This window comes from Chlorocebus sabaeus, chromosome 7, assembly GCF_047675955.1.
Source record: "Chlorocebus sabaeus isolate Y175 chromosome 7, mChlSab1.0.hap1, whole genome shotgun sequence".
In the NCBI taxonomy this organism is placed as follows: Eukaryota; Metazoa; Chordata; class Mammalia; order Primates; family Cercopithecidae; genus Chlorocebus; species Chlorocebus sabaeus.
In genome coordinates this window covers 50,835,924-50,857,391 of record NC_132910.1, presented here as the reverse complement: position 1 = coordinate 50,857,391, position 21,468 = coordinate 50,835,924, and the positions used below count along the sequence as shown (strand labels likewise).

General features: G+C 35.8%; 1 protein-coding gene across 1 annotated transcript; it reads left to right on the top strand.

Moving 5' to 3' along the window:
* Positions 1-1,176: 1,176 nt before the first annotated feature.
* On the top strand, positions 1,177-15,798 carry LOC119618158 (all-trans-retinol dehydrogenase [NAD(+)] ADH1B). Its single transcript, XM_073017502.1, has 9 exons — positions 1,177-1,298; positions 4,516-4,617; positions 5,198-5,336; positions 7,083-7,170; positions 7,268-7,487; positions 9,298-9,558; positions 11,850-11,985; positions 12,565-12,703; positions 15,520-15,798. Exons 1-9 carry the CDS (start codon positions 1,281-1,283, stop codon positions 15,542-15,544), a joined length of 1,128 nt encoding a protein of 375 aa, XP_072873603.1. The 5' UTR covers positions 1,177-1,280; the 3' UTR covers positions 15,545-15,798.
* The last annotated feature ends 5,670 nt before the right edge of the window (positions 15,799-21,468 follow it).

Below are 21,468 nucleotides of genomic sequence, written 5' to 3'. Positions count from 1 at the left end.
CAGACTATATCTAATTAAATAGTTGCCCGTATAGTTTTATGATGCCTCCAAGTGTGGATAAAAGAAAAATCAAACTCCTATTCTTGGAAAGTCATGAGGATACTTGTTACACTGATCAAAGGGCAATGGAAATGATCCAGTGAGGATTTTGCTCCATTTCTCACAATTATTTAAAATCTACCTCAAATGCCTGTTCCTCTACAATGTCTCCTGAGTCCTTCATTCTGAATAGCAACTCTGTCTCTGTTCCCAAAGCACTAACTGACCCTGTGATAGGGCACTTCCCATTCAGGCTGATATGTAGACTTGGTTGCCTGTGTGTCTTTTCCCCATAAACTGTGAACTTCCTTTTATGAATAATAATTGCAGCTAACATTTTGGAGGGTACTCCTATCTGCCAAACTCCATGATGAGTGTTTTATATGGATTATTTCCTTTATTCACTACACAGTCCTTTAAAATGATGCCATTATTCATCTTCATCTTACAGGTAAGGAAACTAAGGCAAAAAAACATTCAGTGAAATAATAAGTCCAAGCACACAGAACAAGTAAGGAATAGGGTTGGCCTGGTCCCAAAAGCCATGCCATCACCGTTGCCCCATACTGTCTCTTGGCACAGGCAGAGGTCATGTCTTATTCATCACTGCTACTCCACTGGACCCAACTTAGTGCCTGATACAGGGAGGGGTTCAGTCCATACTTACTAGTTTTGAGTGGAGCAGAATTGCCAGGCACAGTGATCCCCTTTGCTGTGACTAATTGAGAGTCTGATTTTCTGCTGTAAAGACAACAAGGGTGCTCTCTCTGCCCTACTTCGTTTTTCCTGTTTCCTTACTCCTCTTCCTTCCTAGCCACCCCATGTGAATTCAAAGTTGCAGCTTAGTGCAGACAAAGAGCATACAAGGCAAAACGACCAATGTGGGATTGAGAGAAGAGAAACAAGGAATTCCAGAGGCTGGGGGGAGAGTGAGAAAAGAGAAAGTGATTACAATTTATCACTTTAACTTAATATTTAACCTAATGAAAATAAAATCTTATCTGGAATTTGGAAGTCAATATTTTGATGGCTGGTTCAGTACCCTTTTCTTTGTTTTGACAGTCTGAGAATAATCCAATGGGTGTGGCTTAAAGACATCGGTCACGTGTGGAATTGGAATTGGATGTTACACAAGCAACAAAATAAATATCTGTGCAATACATCTGCTTTATGCACTCAAGCAGAGAAGAAATCCACAAAGACTCAACAGTCTCCTGGTCTGCAAAGAAGACAGAAACAACATGAGCACAGCAGGAAAAGTAAGCAAAAAATATATTACTGTTGGTAATATATTCTCATCAATATAACAAAGAAAGGAATACAGTATTTGATGAATAATTTAAAATTAATATCTAAATTAGAAATGATACACTGAAATATGATATGGAATATACACCTCAATATGTAATGTATACTGCACTGCAGTGGAAATAAGCTATTCTTAAATATCTTTAACAGGAATGTATAAAACCTGTATCTATTAAGTCTTTATTTCCTACATTAAATAAATTTGCAAATATGATAGTTTATTCCAAACTAATCATGACTGATTTGTAAATCTAAAGTTAGAAAAGTCTTTAATCACAAGTTATCTTTATAATGACACCATAATTCAAATGTGTTATTTGTATTCATATTTTTATGAACACAAGAAAGTTGTCTGACAGAAGTTTGATGAGAAGAATTTGATTCAGAAGACTGAAATATCCTTCAACCTTACTATAAAATATCTTACAAAATGCTCTTTGATCTCACAGCATTAGAATCATTAAGGTTAAGCAAGACGTCAACATACAAATTCTGATTAAAAGGGGTCCATTATGATACAATTCCAGAAATTTCCACAAAAATCCTATGGAACAGTATCTTCCCCATATAAAAGTTAATATGGTTTCACAGAAAATTAATAATACAATTTGAATAATAATACAATTTGAATCACTTAGCACTAGGAATACAGATATTTGTTTTTTTCTTCTATAAATGTGCACTTATTTGTTCAATATGTTTACAGGTGCATGTGGTCATTCAATATAATTAATTGATGTTTTTTAATTGTTTAATTACATAAACCTGTGCAACTATTTCCAGTCATTTGTGGTGTTAGGAGTGTACCACACAGTAAAATATCTCACCATGATAATTCAATTTAAAGGTTCTGAGGCTTCTCTCTACATTGTGTGACAAACAGGCTCATATCAATAAGACCGGTTGGAAATCACCAACAGCCCAGTGTTACTGTTCTTATTCCACCTCACTTTACTTCCATTTATTACTAATTAATATTTACATTCCTAATAGAAAATTACTAAAATAAAATTCAAATTTACCAAACTCAACTTAAAAGAAATAATGAGTTCATAGAGCAAAAGTATAAACCAACTATATTAATGAAAATAATAACTGATGAAATAGACAATCCTCCCCTGTTGGGTGCAACATCAATAACTTAGCTTTTTGACAGCATTTCATTTGTGTTTACCCATCCTGCATTTTATTTCCCTCAAATGCTAAATGGTGACAATACTAACATCTATTTCATGAAGTAGTTTTGAGAATTAAATGAGTACTGTAAAGCACTTAGAATCATATCTGGTACATGATTAAATATTAGCCACTATTAAATATTAATATTTAAATAACTATTAGCCACTATTATTATTATTATTGCTATTTAACTTTTTGCTAACTTTTTAACATCACAGAGTACTGACAGCCAGCTTTGAGGCTTCGGGAAAATTATTCAATCACTGAGTCAATTGATTCTCAATTATTTCAGCTGTAAAATAAGCCAATAATTCAATAGTACTGTCCTGGTAGCAGCCTTGTCAGGTTTAAAAATAATGCTCATTGTTTATAGCAGCACAATTTGCAATTGCAAAAATATGGAATCAACCTAAATGCCCATCAACTAACAAGTGGATAAACAAAATGTGGTACATGTATACCACGGAATACTACTCAGCTGTAAAACAGACGAAATAACGACTTTTGCAGCAACTTGGATGGAGCTGGAGGGCGTTATTCTAAGTGAAGTAACTCAGGAATGGAACACCAAATATCCAATGTTCTCACTTAAAAATGGTAGCTAAACTATGAGGACACAAAGGATAAGAATGATATAATGGACTTTGGGGACTGAGGGAAAAGGGCAGTAGGGGGAATGAGAGAGAAAAGACTACATATTGGGTTCAGTCTACACTGCTCGGGTGAGGGGTGCACCAAAATCTCAGAAATCACCGCTAAAGAACTTATCTGTGTAACCAAAAACCACCTGCACGCCAAAACCTATTGAAATTAAAAATCAATCAATGAATAAATTTTAAAATAAAAATAATGCATATAATTTACCCAGCACAGGCCACAATGTGCCTGTTACATCATAAGCACCTAAGAAGAAGAAACTTCCTACTATTAGTACCTTCTGTCTAAATATTCTGATATTTATTTTGGCATTGACCATGTTGAACATCCGACAAAGTTGAAAAATTTGACAAATAAATAATGAAAATGAATTGGCAGAAAAATAAATCTCAATTGAATTTTTAAATTATATTTGCAATTATGTTGATTCTTTCTAGAAAGGGCTCTGCGAACTGTACATGCTTTACCACAATGAAGATGGTTTTTACAGTACACTGCCAAGCACTAGAAATATATGCTGAACTTTCTTTTTAAGAACATCTATGGATAAGCTCTGCTAGACAGAAATTCAAACACACTGTTTCTCCAGTTTTAAAATATACATGTGTGGGTCTGAGTCTATACACACATACGTGCGTGCACACACACACATACCACCAACTCTAATCTCTATAATATTTGGTTCAAATCTAAGCTGGAAGGAGTCTCTACACATAAATTAGATTACAAAACAGGCTGCCAAAGATAAGTTTCAAATGAGTAGGAAACAAGTAGCACACAGAAGTGGTGGAGAGAGAAAATTAAAAGAGGACAATAAGCAAATAGGGAGAGAAAGAAACATCATCGTACGCAGGAAGGTAAACCCGTATAACTGTTCTTATAGAGTCAGATCCTTTTGGCCTAAGCAGAAAATTGAGCAAGAAAGCAGTTTATTTTACGTAAACAGACACTGACTCTGTCAGCAAAATAAAGGTGACTTCTAACTTCATGTATCAGCCAACAGTTGTGGGTAAACAAGCATTTTCAGGACAGCATTAGGAAATATCAGGAATAAACACCTTCAGAGAAAAATACAACAGCATAAAAATGGCCTAAATAAATATATTCCGTCTTTCTGAATGTCTTATTATACTTTGTTTATCTTTCCTTATGTTATTGCTTTTTAAAAAGATACTTTTATTCTCTTTATAAACCAGAGTACTTCATTTCCATGGAGCACTTGTTAGGTACCAGACATGGGACCCAATATTACATGTACAAAGATGAAAAGACACAATTTCTGACTTCAAGAGTGAGAAAACACTGTCACCATCTCTCTGTTTGATTTTCTAGGTCATCAAATGCAAAGCAGCTGTGCTATGGGAGGTAAAGAAACCCTTTTCCATTGAGGATGTGGAGGTTGCACCTCCTAAGGCTTATGAAGTTCGCATTAAGGTGAAGTATTTTTCCATTTGTATTTCATTTTACATTTTAAAAACTCAGAGAATATTAAAATGGAAACATCAAAAAATCTACTAAGAGGCATATCTTATATGATCATCCAGAAAATAAAATTACATTTGTTGTCAAGGAAAGGTATAAATATAAATTTTAAATGTTTAAAAAGTGATCAAAGAGTACATACAGTATAATTCCAGTAAAATACAAAAGAATTTATATGTTTGTACAGAAAAAAATTCCACAGGATATTTATCAAGACTTCAAAATCAATTAACATTATTTTCCATGTGTTACCTTGCTATTTCTACTTCTGTTTTTTAAAGCGTGCATTCTTGTATAAGACTTAAATATTTCAGATTATTCTAAATTGCTTAATTCAAGAAGGGAAGGTAGAGACGGGTTTTAGACTGAATAACCTTGAGGATAAACCGAATCTTTCATATTTAGGAATAGTAGGGAGTAATAGCAAAACCCTTGAATATATTTTAGAAGCACAATATCAGGAATTTGGGTATGTTAAATTTATCTAGTTACAATCTTTTCTGAATCTGAACATCTTCTCTTTATTCTGTAGATGGTGGCTGTAGGAATCTGTCGCACAGATGACCACGTGGTTAGTGGCAACCTGGTGAGCCCCCTTCCTGCGATTTTAGGCCATGAGGCAGCCGGCATCGTGGAGAGTGTTGGAGAAGGAGTGACTACAGTCAAACCAGGTACAGGATTCACACTCGGGGAACACGCTTGGTTCACCATCCCAGGATTTCCCAGCCTGGATGAGGAAACCGAGGCAACGAGAGACAGAAGGGCTTGCAGAAGGTCACCGCGCAGCCAGGACATCAGGGGTTTCCTCTTTCCCTCTCTGCCTGCCTGACTCAAGCATGTATGTCTTCAGGCACGCATGTATTCTACCCTTCAACCATTATGTACTGAGCATCTACTAGACGCCAGGCACCAGGTTAGAGCCTGGATATACGTGAGGATCAAAAGGGACACAGTGCCTACCAGTGTGGCATTCATAATCTAGTAACTTCCGTGTTAGTGTTGCTGAACACTGTCTTCTCTCAGGGCCCAGACAGAAGTAGAAACGGGAGGAGGGAAAAAACTTAAATATAGAAACTGTTCAGTGCTGAGTTCACAAAATGGAGGCTGCGTGGTTACGGCTGAATAAACATGACCTTTTCTTAGGTGACCTATGCTGCTCCTTCACCAGTTTCCTTTTCCAATATGGTCTCTCTTCCTGAGCTTGGAATCAATGAAACAGGCTAGGTGAAAGGAAATGAAAGAAACATAGAAGGAAACGTCCCGCCATCAACAATATCTGCCTTATTACCTTTAGCCATGCTTAAATGCAACTGGTTACAGATTACTAATTATTTTATCTTCAGTATTTATTTTACCCCAATCTTACGTATTAATATAAATACTTTTAGAAGCAAAGGGTTAATAACTAGGACATTGCCATACTATTATTTTCACATAAACTTTACCTATAAAATGTTAATGCACCAACCATTTTTCTTGATCATGTGGAATGTATAGCATAGGTGATTAAAAATAAAAATTATATTTAATTCTTAAAAATCACTTTAGCCTGTAGATTCACCCTGCCCCCTTACCGAATACCAATTTAAACTGTGAACAGAAAATAATAAAATAAACTGTCCAAGTTAGGTTTTAGCTCTATTTCTTTTAGCTAGAAATAAATTAACAACAAAATGACAGCCTTACTTTTTACCCCTACCTCCTCCACCATAACAGGAAAAGTAGATAATTCACAAATTATCAGCTAAAAATATTTGTAAGTCAATTCTTATCCTAAAAGAAAGTGCCTAACTTGTTGTGAAGGGCTGAAACTTTCAGAGAAATTTCTGGAATTCTTCTTTGTCTTATTTTTGTTAGTTTTTCTGGAGGAAAAAAAAAAAAACCTAGAATTTTTTTAAAGCATTCATTTCATAAAAAAGATAAGCACAATCACTTTGAAAAGCCAAGAATTGGTTCAAAATTCTCGTATGTATTTTAAATCAATATTTTACAAAATACCAGATCTTCCCAATATCTACGGGCCCTATAATAGATGACTTTCAACTAAAATTTGTATTTATAGTAAGAATATTTAAGATTTAATTAGTTAAGGTTTAAATAAAATGATATTTGAAAAGCCTCCAGGAGAAATCAGTACACTGCATAAAAGTTAACTATTAATACAGAGGAAGCAAATTTTTTAATCTGTGGGATCTCCCACATTTGTGTTTTCTCTTTAGGAATCCTCAGGCACTTATAAACCCAAACTGAAAACAATGCTGTGGCAGGCATTGAAAAATGACATAATTATGATTGAACTCTAATCCTTAAAGACTGTTAAAGAAACATGCTTCTAATCAATACACTTGAGCTTTCAGTTTTTGCTGTATTAATTCCTGCATAGAAATTTAAGAAGAACTTGTTTTATTCCTCTCCAGGTGATAAAGTCATCCCGCTCTTTACTCCTCAGTGTGGAAAATGCAGAGTTTGTAAAAGCCCAGAAGGCAACTACTGTGTGAAAAATGAGTAGGTTTCTGATGCTCTCTTTACACAGACTTTGAGTTTGCACATTAGTTATAATCCTGTCTCAAGCCTTTGTGTGTCTGTATATTGCACTGCCCAGTCTGAGCAATCCTCGGGGGACCCTGCAGGATGGCACCAGGAGATTCACCTGCAGGGGGAAGCCCATTCACCACTTCGTTGGCACCAGCACCTTCTCCCAGTACACGGTGGTGGATGAGAGTGCAGTGGCCAAAATTGATGCAGCCTCGCCCCTGGAGAAAGTCTGCCTCATTGGCTGTGGATTTTCGACTGGTTATGGGTCTGCAGTCAATGTTGCCAAGGTGGGAATGACAATGGATAAGAAAACTGCTTACATGCAGACTGTCAGGAACCAAAAGTGAAGCAATTTCTTGCAAGAATCATAGATTATTTTTGTAGACTTGAAGTGTCGATTATGAGTAGAAAAATGACCCAGAAAGAATTGAGAGCGCATGCTAGAAATTTCACCAATTTATTGCAGATAAAAAGTTGTTAAGAGTAAAGATGTCGTTTACAATAATTTTTCCTCTGAATTTGCTGTTTATGGGAGCATGAAATTTTAGGCCTGAGAACTCATGTAGTAATTCATTCAACAATTAGAGAGCACCTATACAAGCCTGGGGCACCAGAGTTTCTGCTAGGTTCTGAGATAACAAAAGTAAATGAAATAAGCGTTTGTCCTTGAGGAGCATCTAGTCTGTGGATCCTCTATTCCCAGAATTAGGATCAACAGTAGAGTCCAAAACCTTACCTGATGCACTTTCAAAGCAAGGCTCACCCACTCTGTGGATTCTTAGATGGAAAGTAATGAAGCTTCAGTGATGCGTAATTCACCCATTATGGGATTTCACTGCTAAAACGAACTCCCCTGCCATGAACACACACATATATTTCAGAAGTGGTAAATTTCAAGTAGAAAGTCTTTAAAGGCTCCTCATCTGAGTAGGCTGAAAATCTAGTAGTATGCTTTATTTCATGAAACCGAGGTCCAGAGTTATAAAGATATATATGCCCAAAGTCTCAGTGCTGAGACTAAAATATCTTTTTAATATGAGAGCTGAGATTAAAATATCTTTTTCAAATCTCCTGCTGAATCTTAGCTCACAATACGTAATTATTAGTGTTTTAAAATCACAGTCATAAGTCTTGTATTTTTCTAAGTAAAGTAGAAAATGGTGTTGTCCGCATAGAATGAATAACACTTGGTGAATGAATGAGTGAATAGACACCCTTAAGGGAATATAAGGATGAGATTACTTGGGACAGGAAAGCATGTCACCCACAATGAAGACTGACTGTGGGAGACTAGGTTTAATATATAACCACTAGCCAACCAAAAAAAAAATTCAGAAGGCATCTTTTCTAAATTTCTGACTTTAGCACTTAGTCCCTTGTTCAGTTGCCTCATCCGTGTTAGCAGGTGGTCAAAGAGAGCCTACCCAAGACAGAAGATGAGGCTACTCATAACAGTAGGTTGTATTTATTATTGACATATAGACAAATGTTTCATTGCTGTGTTGTTCGCTGGTGTATTTTTAAAGCAGGGATATACTTATCACAACTACTGAACATAAATGAACCAAGGCGTTAATTACTGAGGGTTTAAGTGGAATATTTTTCAGTCTCCTGGAGTAGCCTTTTCCACTAATTTTATTTTCCAAATATTGCTTTTGTGTATGTGAGATATTGAAGCTAACTATCATGGGATTTCAGCAATTGAGAGTCCCTTCAAGATTGTAATCACTGTCATCTGGATCTCAAAGATCATCCAGTCCCCTGGTTCCCAGCCTGACCTTCCCATTGGAGTCACCTGGGAACTGAGTTCCACCTGCAGAGAATCTCATTTAATTGACATGGGCTGTGACCTGGACAGTGGGATATTTTTAAACCTGCCCAGATGAATCCAGTATGCATCAGTTTGAGAACTGCTCAACTATTTCAACTCCCTGAATTTAAAAATAAAGCAACCGAAGTCAGGAGAGATTTTGATAAAAGGTTGGACTGAAGAGTCTGAGTAGCTCTCGATAAACACATAGGCATGGCACTTTATAAAGCTTAGGCACTTTCTAACAATCATTACTGAATCCATTTTTGCATTTTCTGAAAATATAGGTCACCCCAGGCTCTACCTGTGCTGTGTTTGGCCTGGGAGGGGTCGGCCTATCTGCTGTTATGGGCTGTAAAGCAGCTGGAGCAGCCAGAATCATTGCGGTGGACATCAACAAGGACAAATTTGCAAAGGCCAAAGAGTTGGGTGCCACTGAATGCATCAACCCTCAAGACTACAAGAAACCCATCCAGGAGGTGCTAAAGGAAATGACTGATGGAGGTGTGGATTTTTCGTTTGAAGTCATCGGTCGGCTTGACACCATGGTATGTACCATGATATGCCCTGAGATTTCTGTCTCTGCAACCTGGAAGATGCATTTATGCAGCAAAATATATGTTCTATGTATAAAGGATATTTTTAATGATGAATGGAAATTTCCCATCATCTATTACCTGGCTTGTTTAATTTTTGTTATGGGAAATCTTTTCTTCCATCAACTATGCAAACCTGTCTCAAATCATATTTCCTCTAGAGGAAAAGAAAAGGGCTTGTTTTTCTTAACTGAGCATTTACAGACTTACTTTATTAATTTTTAGTTAAAAACTGTAAGTTCAAGTAAACATAAATAATACAAATTCTGTTCTCAAATTGAAATGTTCTATTTTTCTCCCACATTCTTAAAAAAATGGCTCAATAATTTTGCATATGTTCTTAATAAATTCTAAATTTTTAACATGTCACTATTTGGCCAAAAGAAATGAGCAATTTTAGGCCAACTGCTGTTTTATTAACAAAAATATGCCCTAAGGAAATTGACTGCTTTGAGACATCACTGTATTTTATCACAGAAACGGGACAGTGCCTGGCACATAGCTAGTACCCAATACTAGTTGGACTGAATACTTTAAAAAGTCAACAGTCTCTACTAAAAATACAAAAATTAGCCAGGTATGGTGATGTAGCACATACCTGCAATCCCAGCTACTCCGGAGGCTGAGGCAAGACAATCACTTGAACCCAGGAGGCGGAGGTTGCAGTGAGCCAAGATCGCGCCATTGCACCCCAGCCTGGATGACATAGTGAAACTCCATCTCAAAAAAAAAAAAAAAGGAAAGAAAAAAGAAAAAAAGAAAAGTCAGTAGACTTTACCACCCCCCAAAGTTTAAAAGCTATGCATCTCATAGCATTGCTTATAGATTACATGAGACAACGCATGTGATATACTTAGCGCAGTGCTGCCTGTCATATGGTAAACTCTCGATAAATATCAGCTGTCTTTTTTTTTTTTTTTTTTTTTTGAGACATGGTCTCACTCTGTCACCTAGGCTGAAGTGCAGTGGCATAATTATAACTCACTAAAGCCTCAACCCCCGGGACTCAAGCGATTCTCCTACCTCAACCTCCAAAAGTGCTGAGAGTATAGGCACGAGCCACCACACCCAGGCTCAGTTGGCACTATTGATATGAAATACTATTTCTAATCTTGCAGTGCTTACATCATCTTTGGCTTATTACATGGTATTTCTTCCAAACAGTTACAAATATCAATTGCAATGGGAAACACATCTCTAGCTATATTTCACCTACCCAGAATTCTCTAGAATCCTACTCAAAAAGTCTCCAGAAACCAACAAATTTCCATTGCTGAGGTTTTCTAGAAGGTCCAGCAGTGTGGGTAACAGGGAGTGGCACCCTAAGATCAAAGCTCTCAGTAGCCTTGACCTGGGACAGATGCCACAGAGGAATAAAATGTCAAAATAATTCAATTATTTCCAGGGCTACAGCTTTTCTCTTTATGCTCTATTTCCATTTTTCATCCATTTTCTCATGTGGAACTCGAATGTACCTTATCTTTATCTCAAGATACCAAATGTCTGACAGCCACATGTTCTGAGGATGTGTGGTCTTCCAAAGGTCAGAATCCAAAATCAAAGAACTAATCATTATATACTACAGGGATCCTAAACCATTTTCTAACTACAGAACGTGTTCCAAAAGCTGACTGGAAAACATTTTCTGAACTGTCTCTTGAGGTTTCCAAATAATCAGTGTATTTTAATGTAAAACCAATATGTATTTGGGGAAGTAATAAAACAATATTTAAAACATGTCCATTTGAGAAATGGACAATAGAACAGGAATCCACTTAAGAGGGAGACCATCAAATGGACAAGAGACAAATTTCAGTGATGTAATCATTTATCTTGTTCACCGTCAAAATATCTGGTTGAAAGTACTGGGTTCAAAATACCTACGTAATAAATCAATGAAAAATGATTTAACCAACTCACAGATCACCTGAGAATTATGTGATGATGAAATTTTACGCTTTATGTATGTTTATAATGATGCCTGCCTCCTTATTCCTTTATTAGGAAGAATTAAATGCACTCCAATTTATTCATCCATTCTTTCATTAAAAAAACCACTTTCTGGGCATTTCCTAAATCCACAGCACTATCCTATGCAAAAAAGGGGAATGAAGGAGCAAAAGACATGATCTCTTTCCTCTACACAGTCACGATCCAGCTAAGCCTATTACATGATATTGTGCATTATGAGTAAAAACTATGCAACTCCACGTTAAAGATGCCAAATATTCACTTTATTCCAGATGGCTTCCCTGTTATGTTGTCATGAGGCATGTGGCACAAGCGTCATCGTAGGGGTGCCTCCTGATTCCCAGAACCTCTCAATAAACCCTATGCTGCTACTGACTGGACGCACCTGGAAGGGGGCTGTTTATGGTGGTATGTAGTTGGGCTCAAGTGCCAAATTCTCATTAACATCAATATATCTCCACTTCTACAACTGACAAGGCACGGTTTTGAAAACAAATCAAAAATAAATTAAAATTCCTTTTCTATCTACAGTCTCCAAATCAACTAGATATGGAACTGATGCAGACAGAAGGTCCCAATATAAACTTTTCTGTTGTCACCATAACCTAGGATCTTTCATCTCCATCTGTTTTTGTACTTGTGACTGTGTAAGGCATGGACATTTTTAGTAGAACATGGAAATCTACAACAATATTTCATATCTACACCTAAATTTAGACAACCAATAAATTTGCTCCTCAATTTTGGGCATAAACATCTGTACTATTATTTCTATGTGAGAGACCAAAGAACTAAGAAACTGTTTATCTGTGATTTGTTTTACGTCAAGGCACCGTAAAAGCATATTGAAGTACTCTATCTCTTCTTATCCTCAGTTATAGCAGTCTAGAATGCAGCACCTTTTCTAAACCTGCATTTATATGGAAAATTTCTTCAATTCTTCTACTGACCCTGGTCGAATCAACAATGATACTGTCTTCTTTTCAGGCTTTAAGAGTAGAGAAGGTATCCCAAAACTTGTGGCTGATTTTATGGCTAAGAAGTTTTCACTGGACGCATTAATAACCCATGTTTTACCTTTTGAAAAAATAAATGAAGGCTTTGACCTGCTTCGCTCTGGGAAAAGGTAGAGTTTAAGTTAGTTTTCTGTTTTGCTTTTTTTTTCTACCACAGGGGATTGTTTAGCAGAGAATGAAAAAGGTGGAAGGATGAGAAAAAATAGTCTCTTGGTTTTCCATTACATGTTCAGTCTTTGCCTGGAGCGCTTGTAGGATCATACTGTGAGAAGCTAAAACCAGTTACTTTGCATTTCCTATTCTGCTGAAGTCAAATTATGTTGATTACTGCAAATCTGAATGATCTGAGCCACTTAGCCTTCCTTAAAAGAGAACACTCACATTTGCCAAAAAAAAAAAAAAAAAAAAAAAAAAAAAAACCCACACAAAACAAGTCTATTTAAACAACCATAATTATAACATGGTGACTTTGAATCCTCATCCTTCTACCTACGTAAAGCTGACACTAAGTGTCTGCAAATTTAAATAATTTTCAGCACGTCTTCGACATTTTCATTGCAGGAGTAGGTGGAACTACATTGGGATTGTTTTCTAGGTAGATAATACTAGTTTTTCTCTTTTTCTTTTGTAGTTTAAGAAAACCTTTTTTACCAATATAAGTTATCATAAAAGAGAAGAGTACTAAGCACTATTTTAAATGTTTGTCATACATTTTCTCTGAAGCTTAGAAAAATAAGCCATTTCTATTTTCTATCTCTAACATTTAACAGTTACAACCAGCTAATAAAATGCATTTTGTCACCTGCATTTACATGAGGCACAACTGGAAACAGGCAGTTATATCTAACCTTTGTCTTCTAGTCCAGAGTCTGAGATTTTTCTGCTATCCCACACTTATTTTCATGAGATTTTCAACTTTAAATAGTATTTCTTTGGCATTCACACAATCATTATACTAGATACTTTAACTGACAACATTCTTGAGGAAGGAAGGAAACTGGCACTCACAGAGCACCGGCTGTTCTACTAAGTGTCTTACCTGCATTATCTCATGTGATTTCCAAACAGTGCTCAGTGTCAGTCTCTATCTCACTATCTTAGAGAAGAGAAACTGAGACACGGAAAAGACATGACTTTGCCAAAATCATCAAGTGGTAGTAAGGGGAGCCAGGATTCAAAAGTATATCTTGTTATTAGCAAATCTATTCACTTTCTACTGAACCACACTGTCCCTCAAAAGCTCGTGTACATATGGAAAACAGTAGTCATCAAAGGTTAGTTATCATTGTCATTATATTACCATTGACATCATCATCGGGATCATCATCATAAGATTGAAAAGATGATGGCAAATATAGAGATGAACAAAACCAGAGGACAGTGTTGAGCAACATAAGAAGTCATGAAGCATGCCTAAATTCATTTTATGAGAATGTCATATAGTAATATGCATATGTAAATATAATTAATCCCATCAATAATCAAAGATTTAAAATTGTAATATTGAATATTGGTAAGAATAAGGTGAGTTGGGCACTTTCATGTACTTTCAGTAGTAATTGATACATATTTCTGGAAAAGTAATTTGGTAATATGTATCAGAAACCCTTAAAAAAATAACTGAATCATTTGCCCCAGCAATTCCATTTCTAGAAATCTATTCTACAGAAATAATCAACTATTCAAACATACATATATGTTTACTCGTTAGAACTTTAGAAACATTCTAAAGTTCAACACAAGGAAAATAAATTCGTAAATTCCAGTCATCTATTAGAAATGAATGAAACCGCCAAAAAGAAATGACTTCATTGGGAAATTCTCATGATGTAATTTTAGGCTCATTTAATGAAGAATATAAATTGTATATATTGTATATGCAATGTCTCAAATTTTCATCAAAAACAGTAAAACATGCACATATTTCTAGAAAAAGTTCATAGAAATTCAGGAAAGCATTAAGAATTATTATTTCTATGTTGGGAAATTGTGGATTACTTTTACTTTCTTCTTTCTGCTGTGTTGCATTCTCTGAATTACGTGCATATATTTTTCTCATCTCTGCATCTGCATATACATATATATGTTAAAAATTAAAATTATTAAAGAGTCACAAAAACTATCATTTTCTAAAAATATTTACTTATGAGAAGTTGGTTTATAGAAAGGGCATTAGTTCTAGTGTAAATGTTCCATTTGTAATCTTCACAAGAATGAAGAATCTTAGAATTAATACAAATTGACTTTATTCTCTACTTCTAAGAATCCTTAAACAACTCCGTATCAAAGGTCTTTTAAATTTCCAGCATGGTCTTAACTTTGTTAAATTATCAGTTCTTTCAGGCAAGTTATCCATCATCTTATGAGTTTTGCAAATTTGTATTTGGGTTTGAATTCCAACACTCCATACTAGATGTGCTACCAGAGCAAGTTATAAATCTTTCTAAGTCTCAGTTTTTATCATCTCTAAAACAGAAATAATATGGAAACCTACCTCCCAGTGTTGATGTTTAGGTTGAAGTTTAAGAAAATGCGCAAAGAATATGACAAATAGTAAGAACTTACTGCAAGTTATTATCTAGTGTTGTTTTATATTCCTTATTATACTAGGGATGTGGGCATGCAAAAATGATTTTTTGAAGATGCTAATGTAGAATTGAAGTCTAAATGACAGGCATATTCAGAATGTTGCGAGTGAGATTAAGATTAGAGAATAAATAAAAATAAAAAAATAAAAAAATAAAAAACAAGAGAAAACCAAAAAAGATGAACTTCCTTTGACTTGAACCAAATGTATGGGGATGGAAATAGCGTAGCTGGGATCACAGACGGATTTTCACTAAGACAACTCAGATGCTCCTTGGACTCTCACGTGGAAGCATGTGGGTTGTCTAAATGTTAACAAGTCTCTTCTTTCCTATTGCAGTATCCGTACCGTCCTGACGTTTTGAGGCAATACAGATGTCTTCCCTTGTAGCAGTCTTCATCCTCCTCTGCCCTACATGATCTGGAGCAACAGCTGGGAAATATCATAATTCTGCTCTTCAGAGATGTATTCAATAAATTACACATAGGGGCTTTCTAAAGAAATGGAAATTGATGGGAAATTATTTTTCAAGCAAAAATTTAAAATTCAAGTGAGAATTAAATAAAGTGTTGAACATCAGCTGGGGAATTGAAGCCAATAAACCGTCCTTCTTAACCATTCTACTGTGTCATCTTTGCCATTGAGGAAAAATATTTCCTGTGACTTCTTGCATTTTTGGTATCTTCATAATCTTTAGTCATTGAATCCAGTGGGGGGGAACCTTCACTTGCCCTGAACACACACCTGCTGGGCCACTGTGCTTGAAGTCTCCTACTTCTATCTCAATTTTCACTGTTGGCATTTTCCTTTTTTAAATAAAATGTACCAAATCCCTAGGGTAAAAGCTATGGTAAGGTAAAGGATAGACTCATATTTACAAATAGTGAAGGTCCAAGAGTTCTAAATACAAGAAATTTCTTGGGAACTCAAATAAAATGTCCCACATTTTACTGCAGTAAAGGGTAGTGTTTTTATGGCTTTTATACTGTTTCTTTATGGTTGATGTACAATTGATTTTTAAAAATAAGAGCAGATTTCTTGCTTCATATGGCAAAGGCTCAATTACTAATTGTAAAAACTGAACTATTCCTGGAATCATGTTCAAGAAATCTGTAATTTTTCCTCACGAAAGTACTACTTTGACTAAACAGTATTAGTTTATGGCTATAAACGATTATTTAGATGATGACTGAAAATGCGTATAAAGTAATTAAAAGCCATATGGTGGCTTTAAGTGCAGAGATGGGGTGGCAAATGCTGTGAACTCAGAATGTAAAATTGGTAACTGAGAAATGGCACAAACACCTACATAAAATATGTATATATATTCCAGTGTAGAAATTATTGGCTAGGTCTGTAACCAAGTATTGCACAGAAGTGCCTTCATAGGTGCTGAAACAAGATTATGAGAGTGACAGACACAGGAATGAAGAAGACAGGGAGAAAATGTGCATGGTTGTGAGAATATATTGCTTTGATTCTTTGACTTCTCATGATATATGAAAACAAATAAAGTTGGGGGTTGACTTCAATAATATCATGAACATATTTGAAATGAAATTCTGAGCATGGAGAAAAATTTAAATTCTGGTATTAAAAAATAGTTTAAAAATATAGACAAGGAAAAAATGTTTTCATATATATGACCAAAAAAAGATATTTCTAAAATCCTGGTGCTTTTTCATTTAAAAATAGACAACCGAAGAGGAAAATGAACAATGATGGAAATTCATGGAGGAGGAAATTAAAATGGCAAAATAGTATATTAAATGGCACTGAGCCTTGGAAGTGGTCAAAAAAAAAATAAAGCAAAATGAGATATTACTGCTTACCTATTAGCTTACATGGTTGGTAGAAATGTGCATTGTCGTAGGTTTCTGACAAACAATTTGTGATTTTTATTAAAATTTTAAACATGCATAGCCCAAGCAATATCACACTTGAGAATCAACTCTGTAATTATAATTGTGTATAAGAATATAGAAACAAGGCCATTAGCTACAGCCTTACTTGCAGAAGAAACAAAAATTTTTAAACTGTCTGACTGATTGACAGAATAAAGAATGATGATAACTCCCTATTTTGAATGGTGAGTTGATCTTATAAAAAAAAAAAAAATAGGGGACTGGGCATGGTGGCTCAAACCTGTAACCCCAGTGCTTTGGGAGGCCAAGGCAGGTGGATCACTTGAGCTCTAGAGTTCTAGACCAGCCTGGGCAATATGGCAAAAACCTGTCTCTACAAAAAAACACAAAAATTAGCCAGGCATAGTGGCACACAACTGTAGTCCCAGCTACTTGGGAGGCTGAGGTGGGAGGATCACTGGAGTCCAGGAGGCACACGTTGCAGTGAGCCACGAAGGCACCATCGCACTACAGCTTGGGCAACAAAGCAAGTCCTCATTTCAAAAAAAAAAATTGTATCTAAAAATCTGGAGAAATTACTATGATGCATCAGAAAGTATAAAAAGCAAGGTACAGAATAATGTGTTATTATATAATCCAATTTTTGTGGAAGACAAAACAAAACAAATTAAAATTCCTATTTATGAGTATATAGGTTCATATGAGCACGGAGACATAGAAATGTGTGAAACAGGCTGTTCCCCTGAGAAACTGGATCTGAAGAGTTGAAGAACTAAAGTTAACTTTTGAATCATAACGTTTTGAACAAAATTATGTAATTTCTTTACATACTATTTTTGAAAGTCTTGAATAGAGGCAGGACAATCAACTTTCTTTAACAATTTCTTCAAGAATGTCAATCACATTCTTTAATCATTTGTAGGAGCTTCACATCAACATTGTCAGTTATGATGAGATTTATGATTGTATTACTTTTTTACCTTATAAAGAAACAGTAATGAAAGATTCAAGCTGCCAACATGTATATGTAATTGTGAAATAATTTAAAGGTACTGTAATTGAGATTTTAATTACTTAAAAAAATTTCTGACCAAATAAACGTCAAAATAATATAAACTATCACAGCCACCTCTAAAGCCTTGGGATGATACTGCTCATAGAGTCACAGAAATGTTTTTCTTACTAGATCATTCAGGAACCTAGGATTATCAATGGCAAACATATAAGTCTGGATGTAAGAAAATTCTCATAGGCCTTAATAGAAAACTTTTAGAGCTATTAAACATGAAATTATTACAAGGTCAAATAGATTTTTGGCTATCAGACTTGCAACATTAATGCGAACAAGCTCTTAGAGTTACCTGGGTAGGCCTGGATTTTGCCTTTTATCTCCCAAGTGGCTTATAAATGGATTTTTTCTTTTTCTTTTTTCTTTATTTTTTATTTTATTTTATTTTATTTATTTTTTTCAGAAGGTGTCTCACTCTGTCCCCCAGGCTGGAGTGCAGTGGCGCAATCTCCGCTCACTGCAAGCTCCGCCTCCCTGGTTCACGCCATTTTCCCACCTCAGCCTCCAGAGTAGCTGGGACTACAGGCGCCCGCCACCACGGCAGGCTAATTTTTTTTTTTTTTTTTTTTTTTTTTTTTTTTTTTTTTTTTTTTGTATTTTTAGTAGAGACGGGGTTTCACCGTGTTAGCCGGGATGGTCTCGATCTCCTGACCTTGTGATCTGCTCACCTTGGCCTCCCAAAGTGCTGGGATTACAGGCGTGAGTCACCGCACCTGGCCTCAATTCTCAAGAGATTTTTATGATATTATAGTCTTCTTTCATGTATATCATATCTTTTCTCTTTGCAAATATTAATAGCTTTTTAAAAGATTTTGTATTTTTTCACTTCATGGATTATTTCTTCCAACTTCTATTTTCTTTGCTATGTTTCTATCTTTCCTATTACAAAGCTAGAATCACTCCACATATCTAATGATCTTGGTTGTCTTCTGTTGCAGGATGGGGCACTAATGAGCTATTGGGAAGCTCTGAAACATGGGTGGCATCTGTGTCATGTGAGATTCACTACAGAGCTATCTGGTGGGATTAATTGCTGGGGAATATAAAGTCAGTAAGGATGGGTATTTTCTCTTGGGCTGGTCAGATTTTTCAAGAGATGATTTAGGAAGTTTCTGTTTAGAAGACACATGCCCCGCTGCCAACACTCCGGGGCCGAAGAGGGCAATTGAGAATTGAAAATCATCCCAGCAGAATAGAAATCCAATAGAAACATAAAAGAGCTCAATAAATGTATGCCTTGGTGTACCTTTTCTCCAGAAGATAACTAATGAAGTTCCCCCAAACTGATAATTAATTCAAAGAAAAATGTGATACCTGACAAGTTGATGCTCTCACCCTGGGGAGAGGGAAGGGATTCCCAGGATGAGGGTGGGGAGGCTCCAGGATGGCAGGTGTGTCCAGATGCAAAGCACCTCCTCCCCACATGGGAGTGAGTCAAAGACTCCAGGGAGATACACAGCTGGGAATAAAATTTCCAGTGACTATATAAACAATGATGCTGTGTCTCAAGCAATTTAAATGGAAATAAAGTTGACATGTTCTCAAAACATATGCTAAAAAACTCAAAAGTGGCTTTAAGGTTGACATACACATACAAAATATATGTCTATAAAATGAAAATAATATTAGAACATACCTCATAGAGTTATTCTGAGGTTTACATGAATACATAATTTGAACCATTTGGAACAGCAACTGGCACATGCTGAGAGTGACAAGGATATTAGTTATTATTATTCTTTCGGTTGTTAAACTCCAGAGTTAGGCTTCCTCGAATCCTGACCCCACCACTTGCTGTGTAACGTTGGGAAATTTATGCAATCTCTCTAAACCTCAGTGTCTTCATCTGTACAATGTGCACAGCAATGGTATTTACCTCATAAGTTAATGCTAAACATTGCACTAAATGAGGCAATGTATGCTCAAAAGCTAGCATAGTCAGCACTCCATAAATGTTAGGTATAAATAGTAATCATTTGTGTTTTTCACAAAAATTTATGTTTTAACTTCAAAAAGGAAAAAACTCTCCACCATTAAAGAACTCTTTAGTTTTTAGATAGTTTTATATTGCAACAACCATACTATTTGTATTACTCTGTATTGTTTTAATAAACACTTTGCATTTCTACATCATCTCAGTAATTACACGTTTAAGCATCTGCCAAGAACATTTTCAGGATAATTTAAAATACATCAACACATCATCAAAACACTTTTGGAACACTCAGATGGTTTATAGTTTGGCTCTTACAGAGAAGACTGGATGGAACATCTTTGCTTTTGGATTGGGCTTCTTAGATTATTTCCCAACTCCTTCACATAAGGAAAGTACACAAACATTTTGCTCTCTCACACATGCTCTTTATGGCAGAATTCCAGGCTTCACAGCCACAGCCAGTCCAGCAAGCATTTCAGCTCCTTCAACATCTTTGGCTTCAGTACCAAAATCAAAATGAAATGCTAATTGAGAAAGAATTCATGGCTTTGAATGTGGGTATTTTCAAAAATTCCTCTAGGAACTTAAAATTTATTCTATTTATTGTAATATTCTATAGATTATTTCTATAGCTATTTCATTCTCAAGTTCTATTTATTGCTACTAAAGTCCCTCTCCCACTCTTAATTTTGCACCCCATCCCCAAAAATGCTTTAAAGACTGTTATTTATGCACATACATGAAATGTTACAATTTTTCTAGCAACCTTTACAATAATATTAGTCTTCCCATTTTGCCAAATGATTATCCCCAAAAATGAAGAATTTGCACTGAAGACACTTTCTGCCAGTTACAATATTATTTCTTAGATTGTGGTAAATTATTGGCCCATGGAGAAAAGGGGACAGGTGGATCTCTTACAGAGATGCTAGTCTGTCCTTCTCGAGGCTTTGGAGTCACATCTTCGCACTACTCATCCTTACCTGTATAATTGTATTAGAGATGCCAGTCCTTGCCTTCCACTAACCTTCCAAGAGCACTTGTGGTCATTTGTTACATCAGTAATAGAAAATTAACACACTTCTGTAGCAAACATGGCCGTCTACAGTCTGTGGGTAGACACATCTCCCTCTTTGACCACAACCTGGAAAAGCTCTCCAATGTTAAGAAGCCATAAGATTAGATTAGGTTCACCTGGATAATCCAAGCTAATCTTCCCATCTCAAGACCTTTAACTGAATCACATCTACAAAATCCGTTTTTTTCCATGTAAAGCAACATAATCCTAGATTCCAGGGGTTAGGAGTGGACATCTTTGAGGGTCATAATTCTGCCTAGCACACAGGGGATTGCTGACCCAAACAGAACCAAGCATATCATCTCTCTGGATAAGCTGAATTTAGGATATAGTACTTGGT

Coding starts and splice junctions, on each gene's coding strand:
- LOC119618158 (XM_073017502.1), top strand. Junction 5,337..7,082: donor AGTGACTACAGTCAAACCAG/GTACAGGATTCA, acceptor ATTCCTCTCCAG/GTGATAAAGTCATCCCGCTC. Junction 7,171..7,267: donor AACTACTGTGTGAAAAATGA/GTAGGTTTCTGA, acceptor TGCACTGCCCAG/TCTGAGCAATCCTCGGGGGA.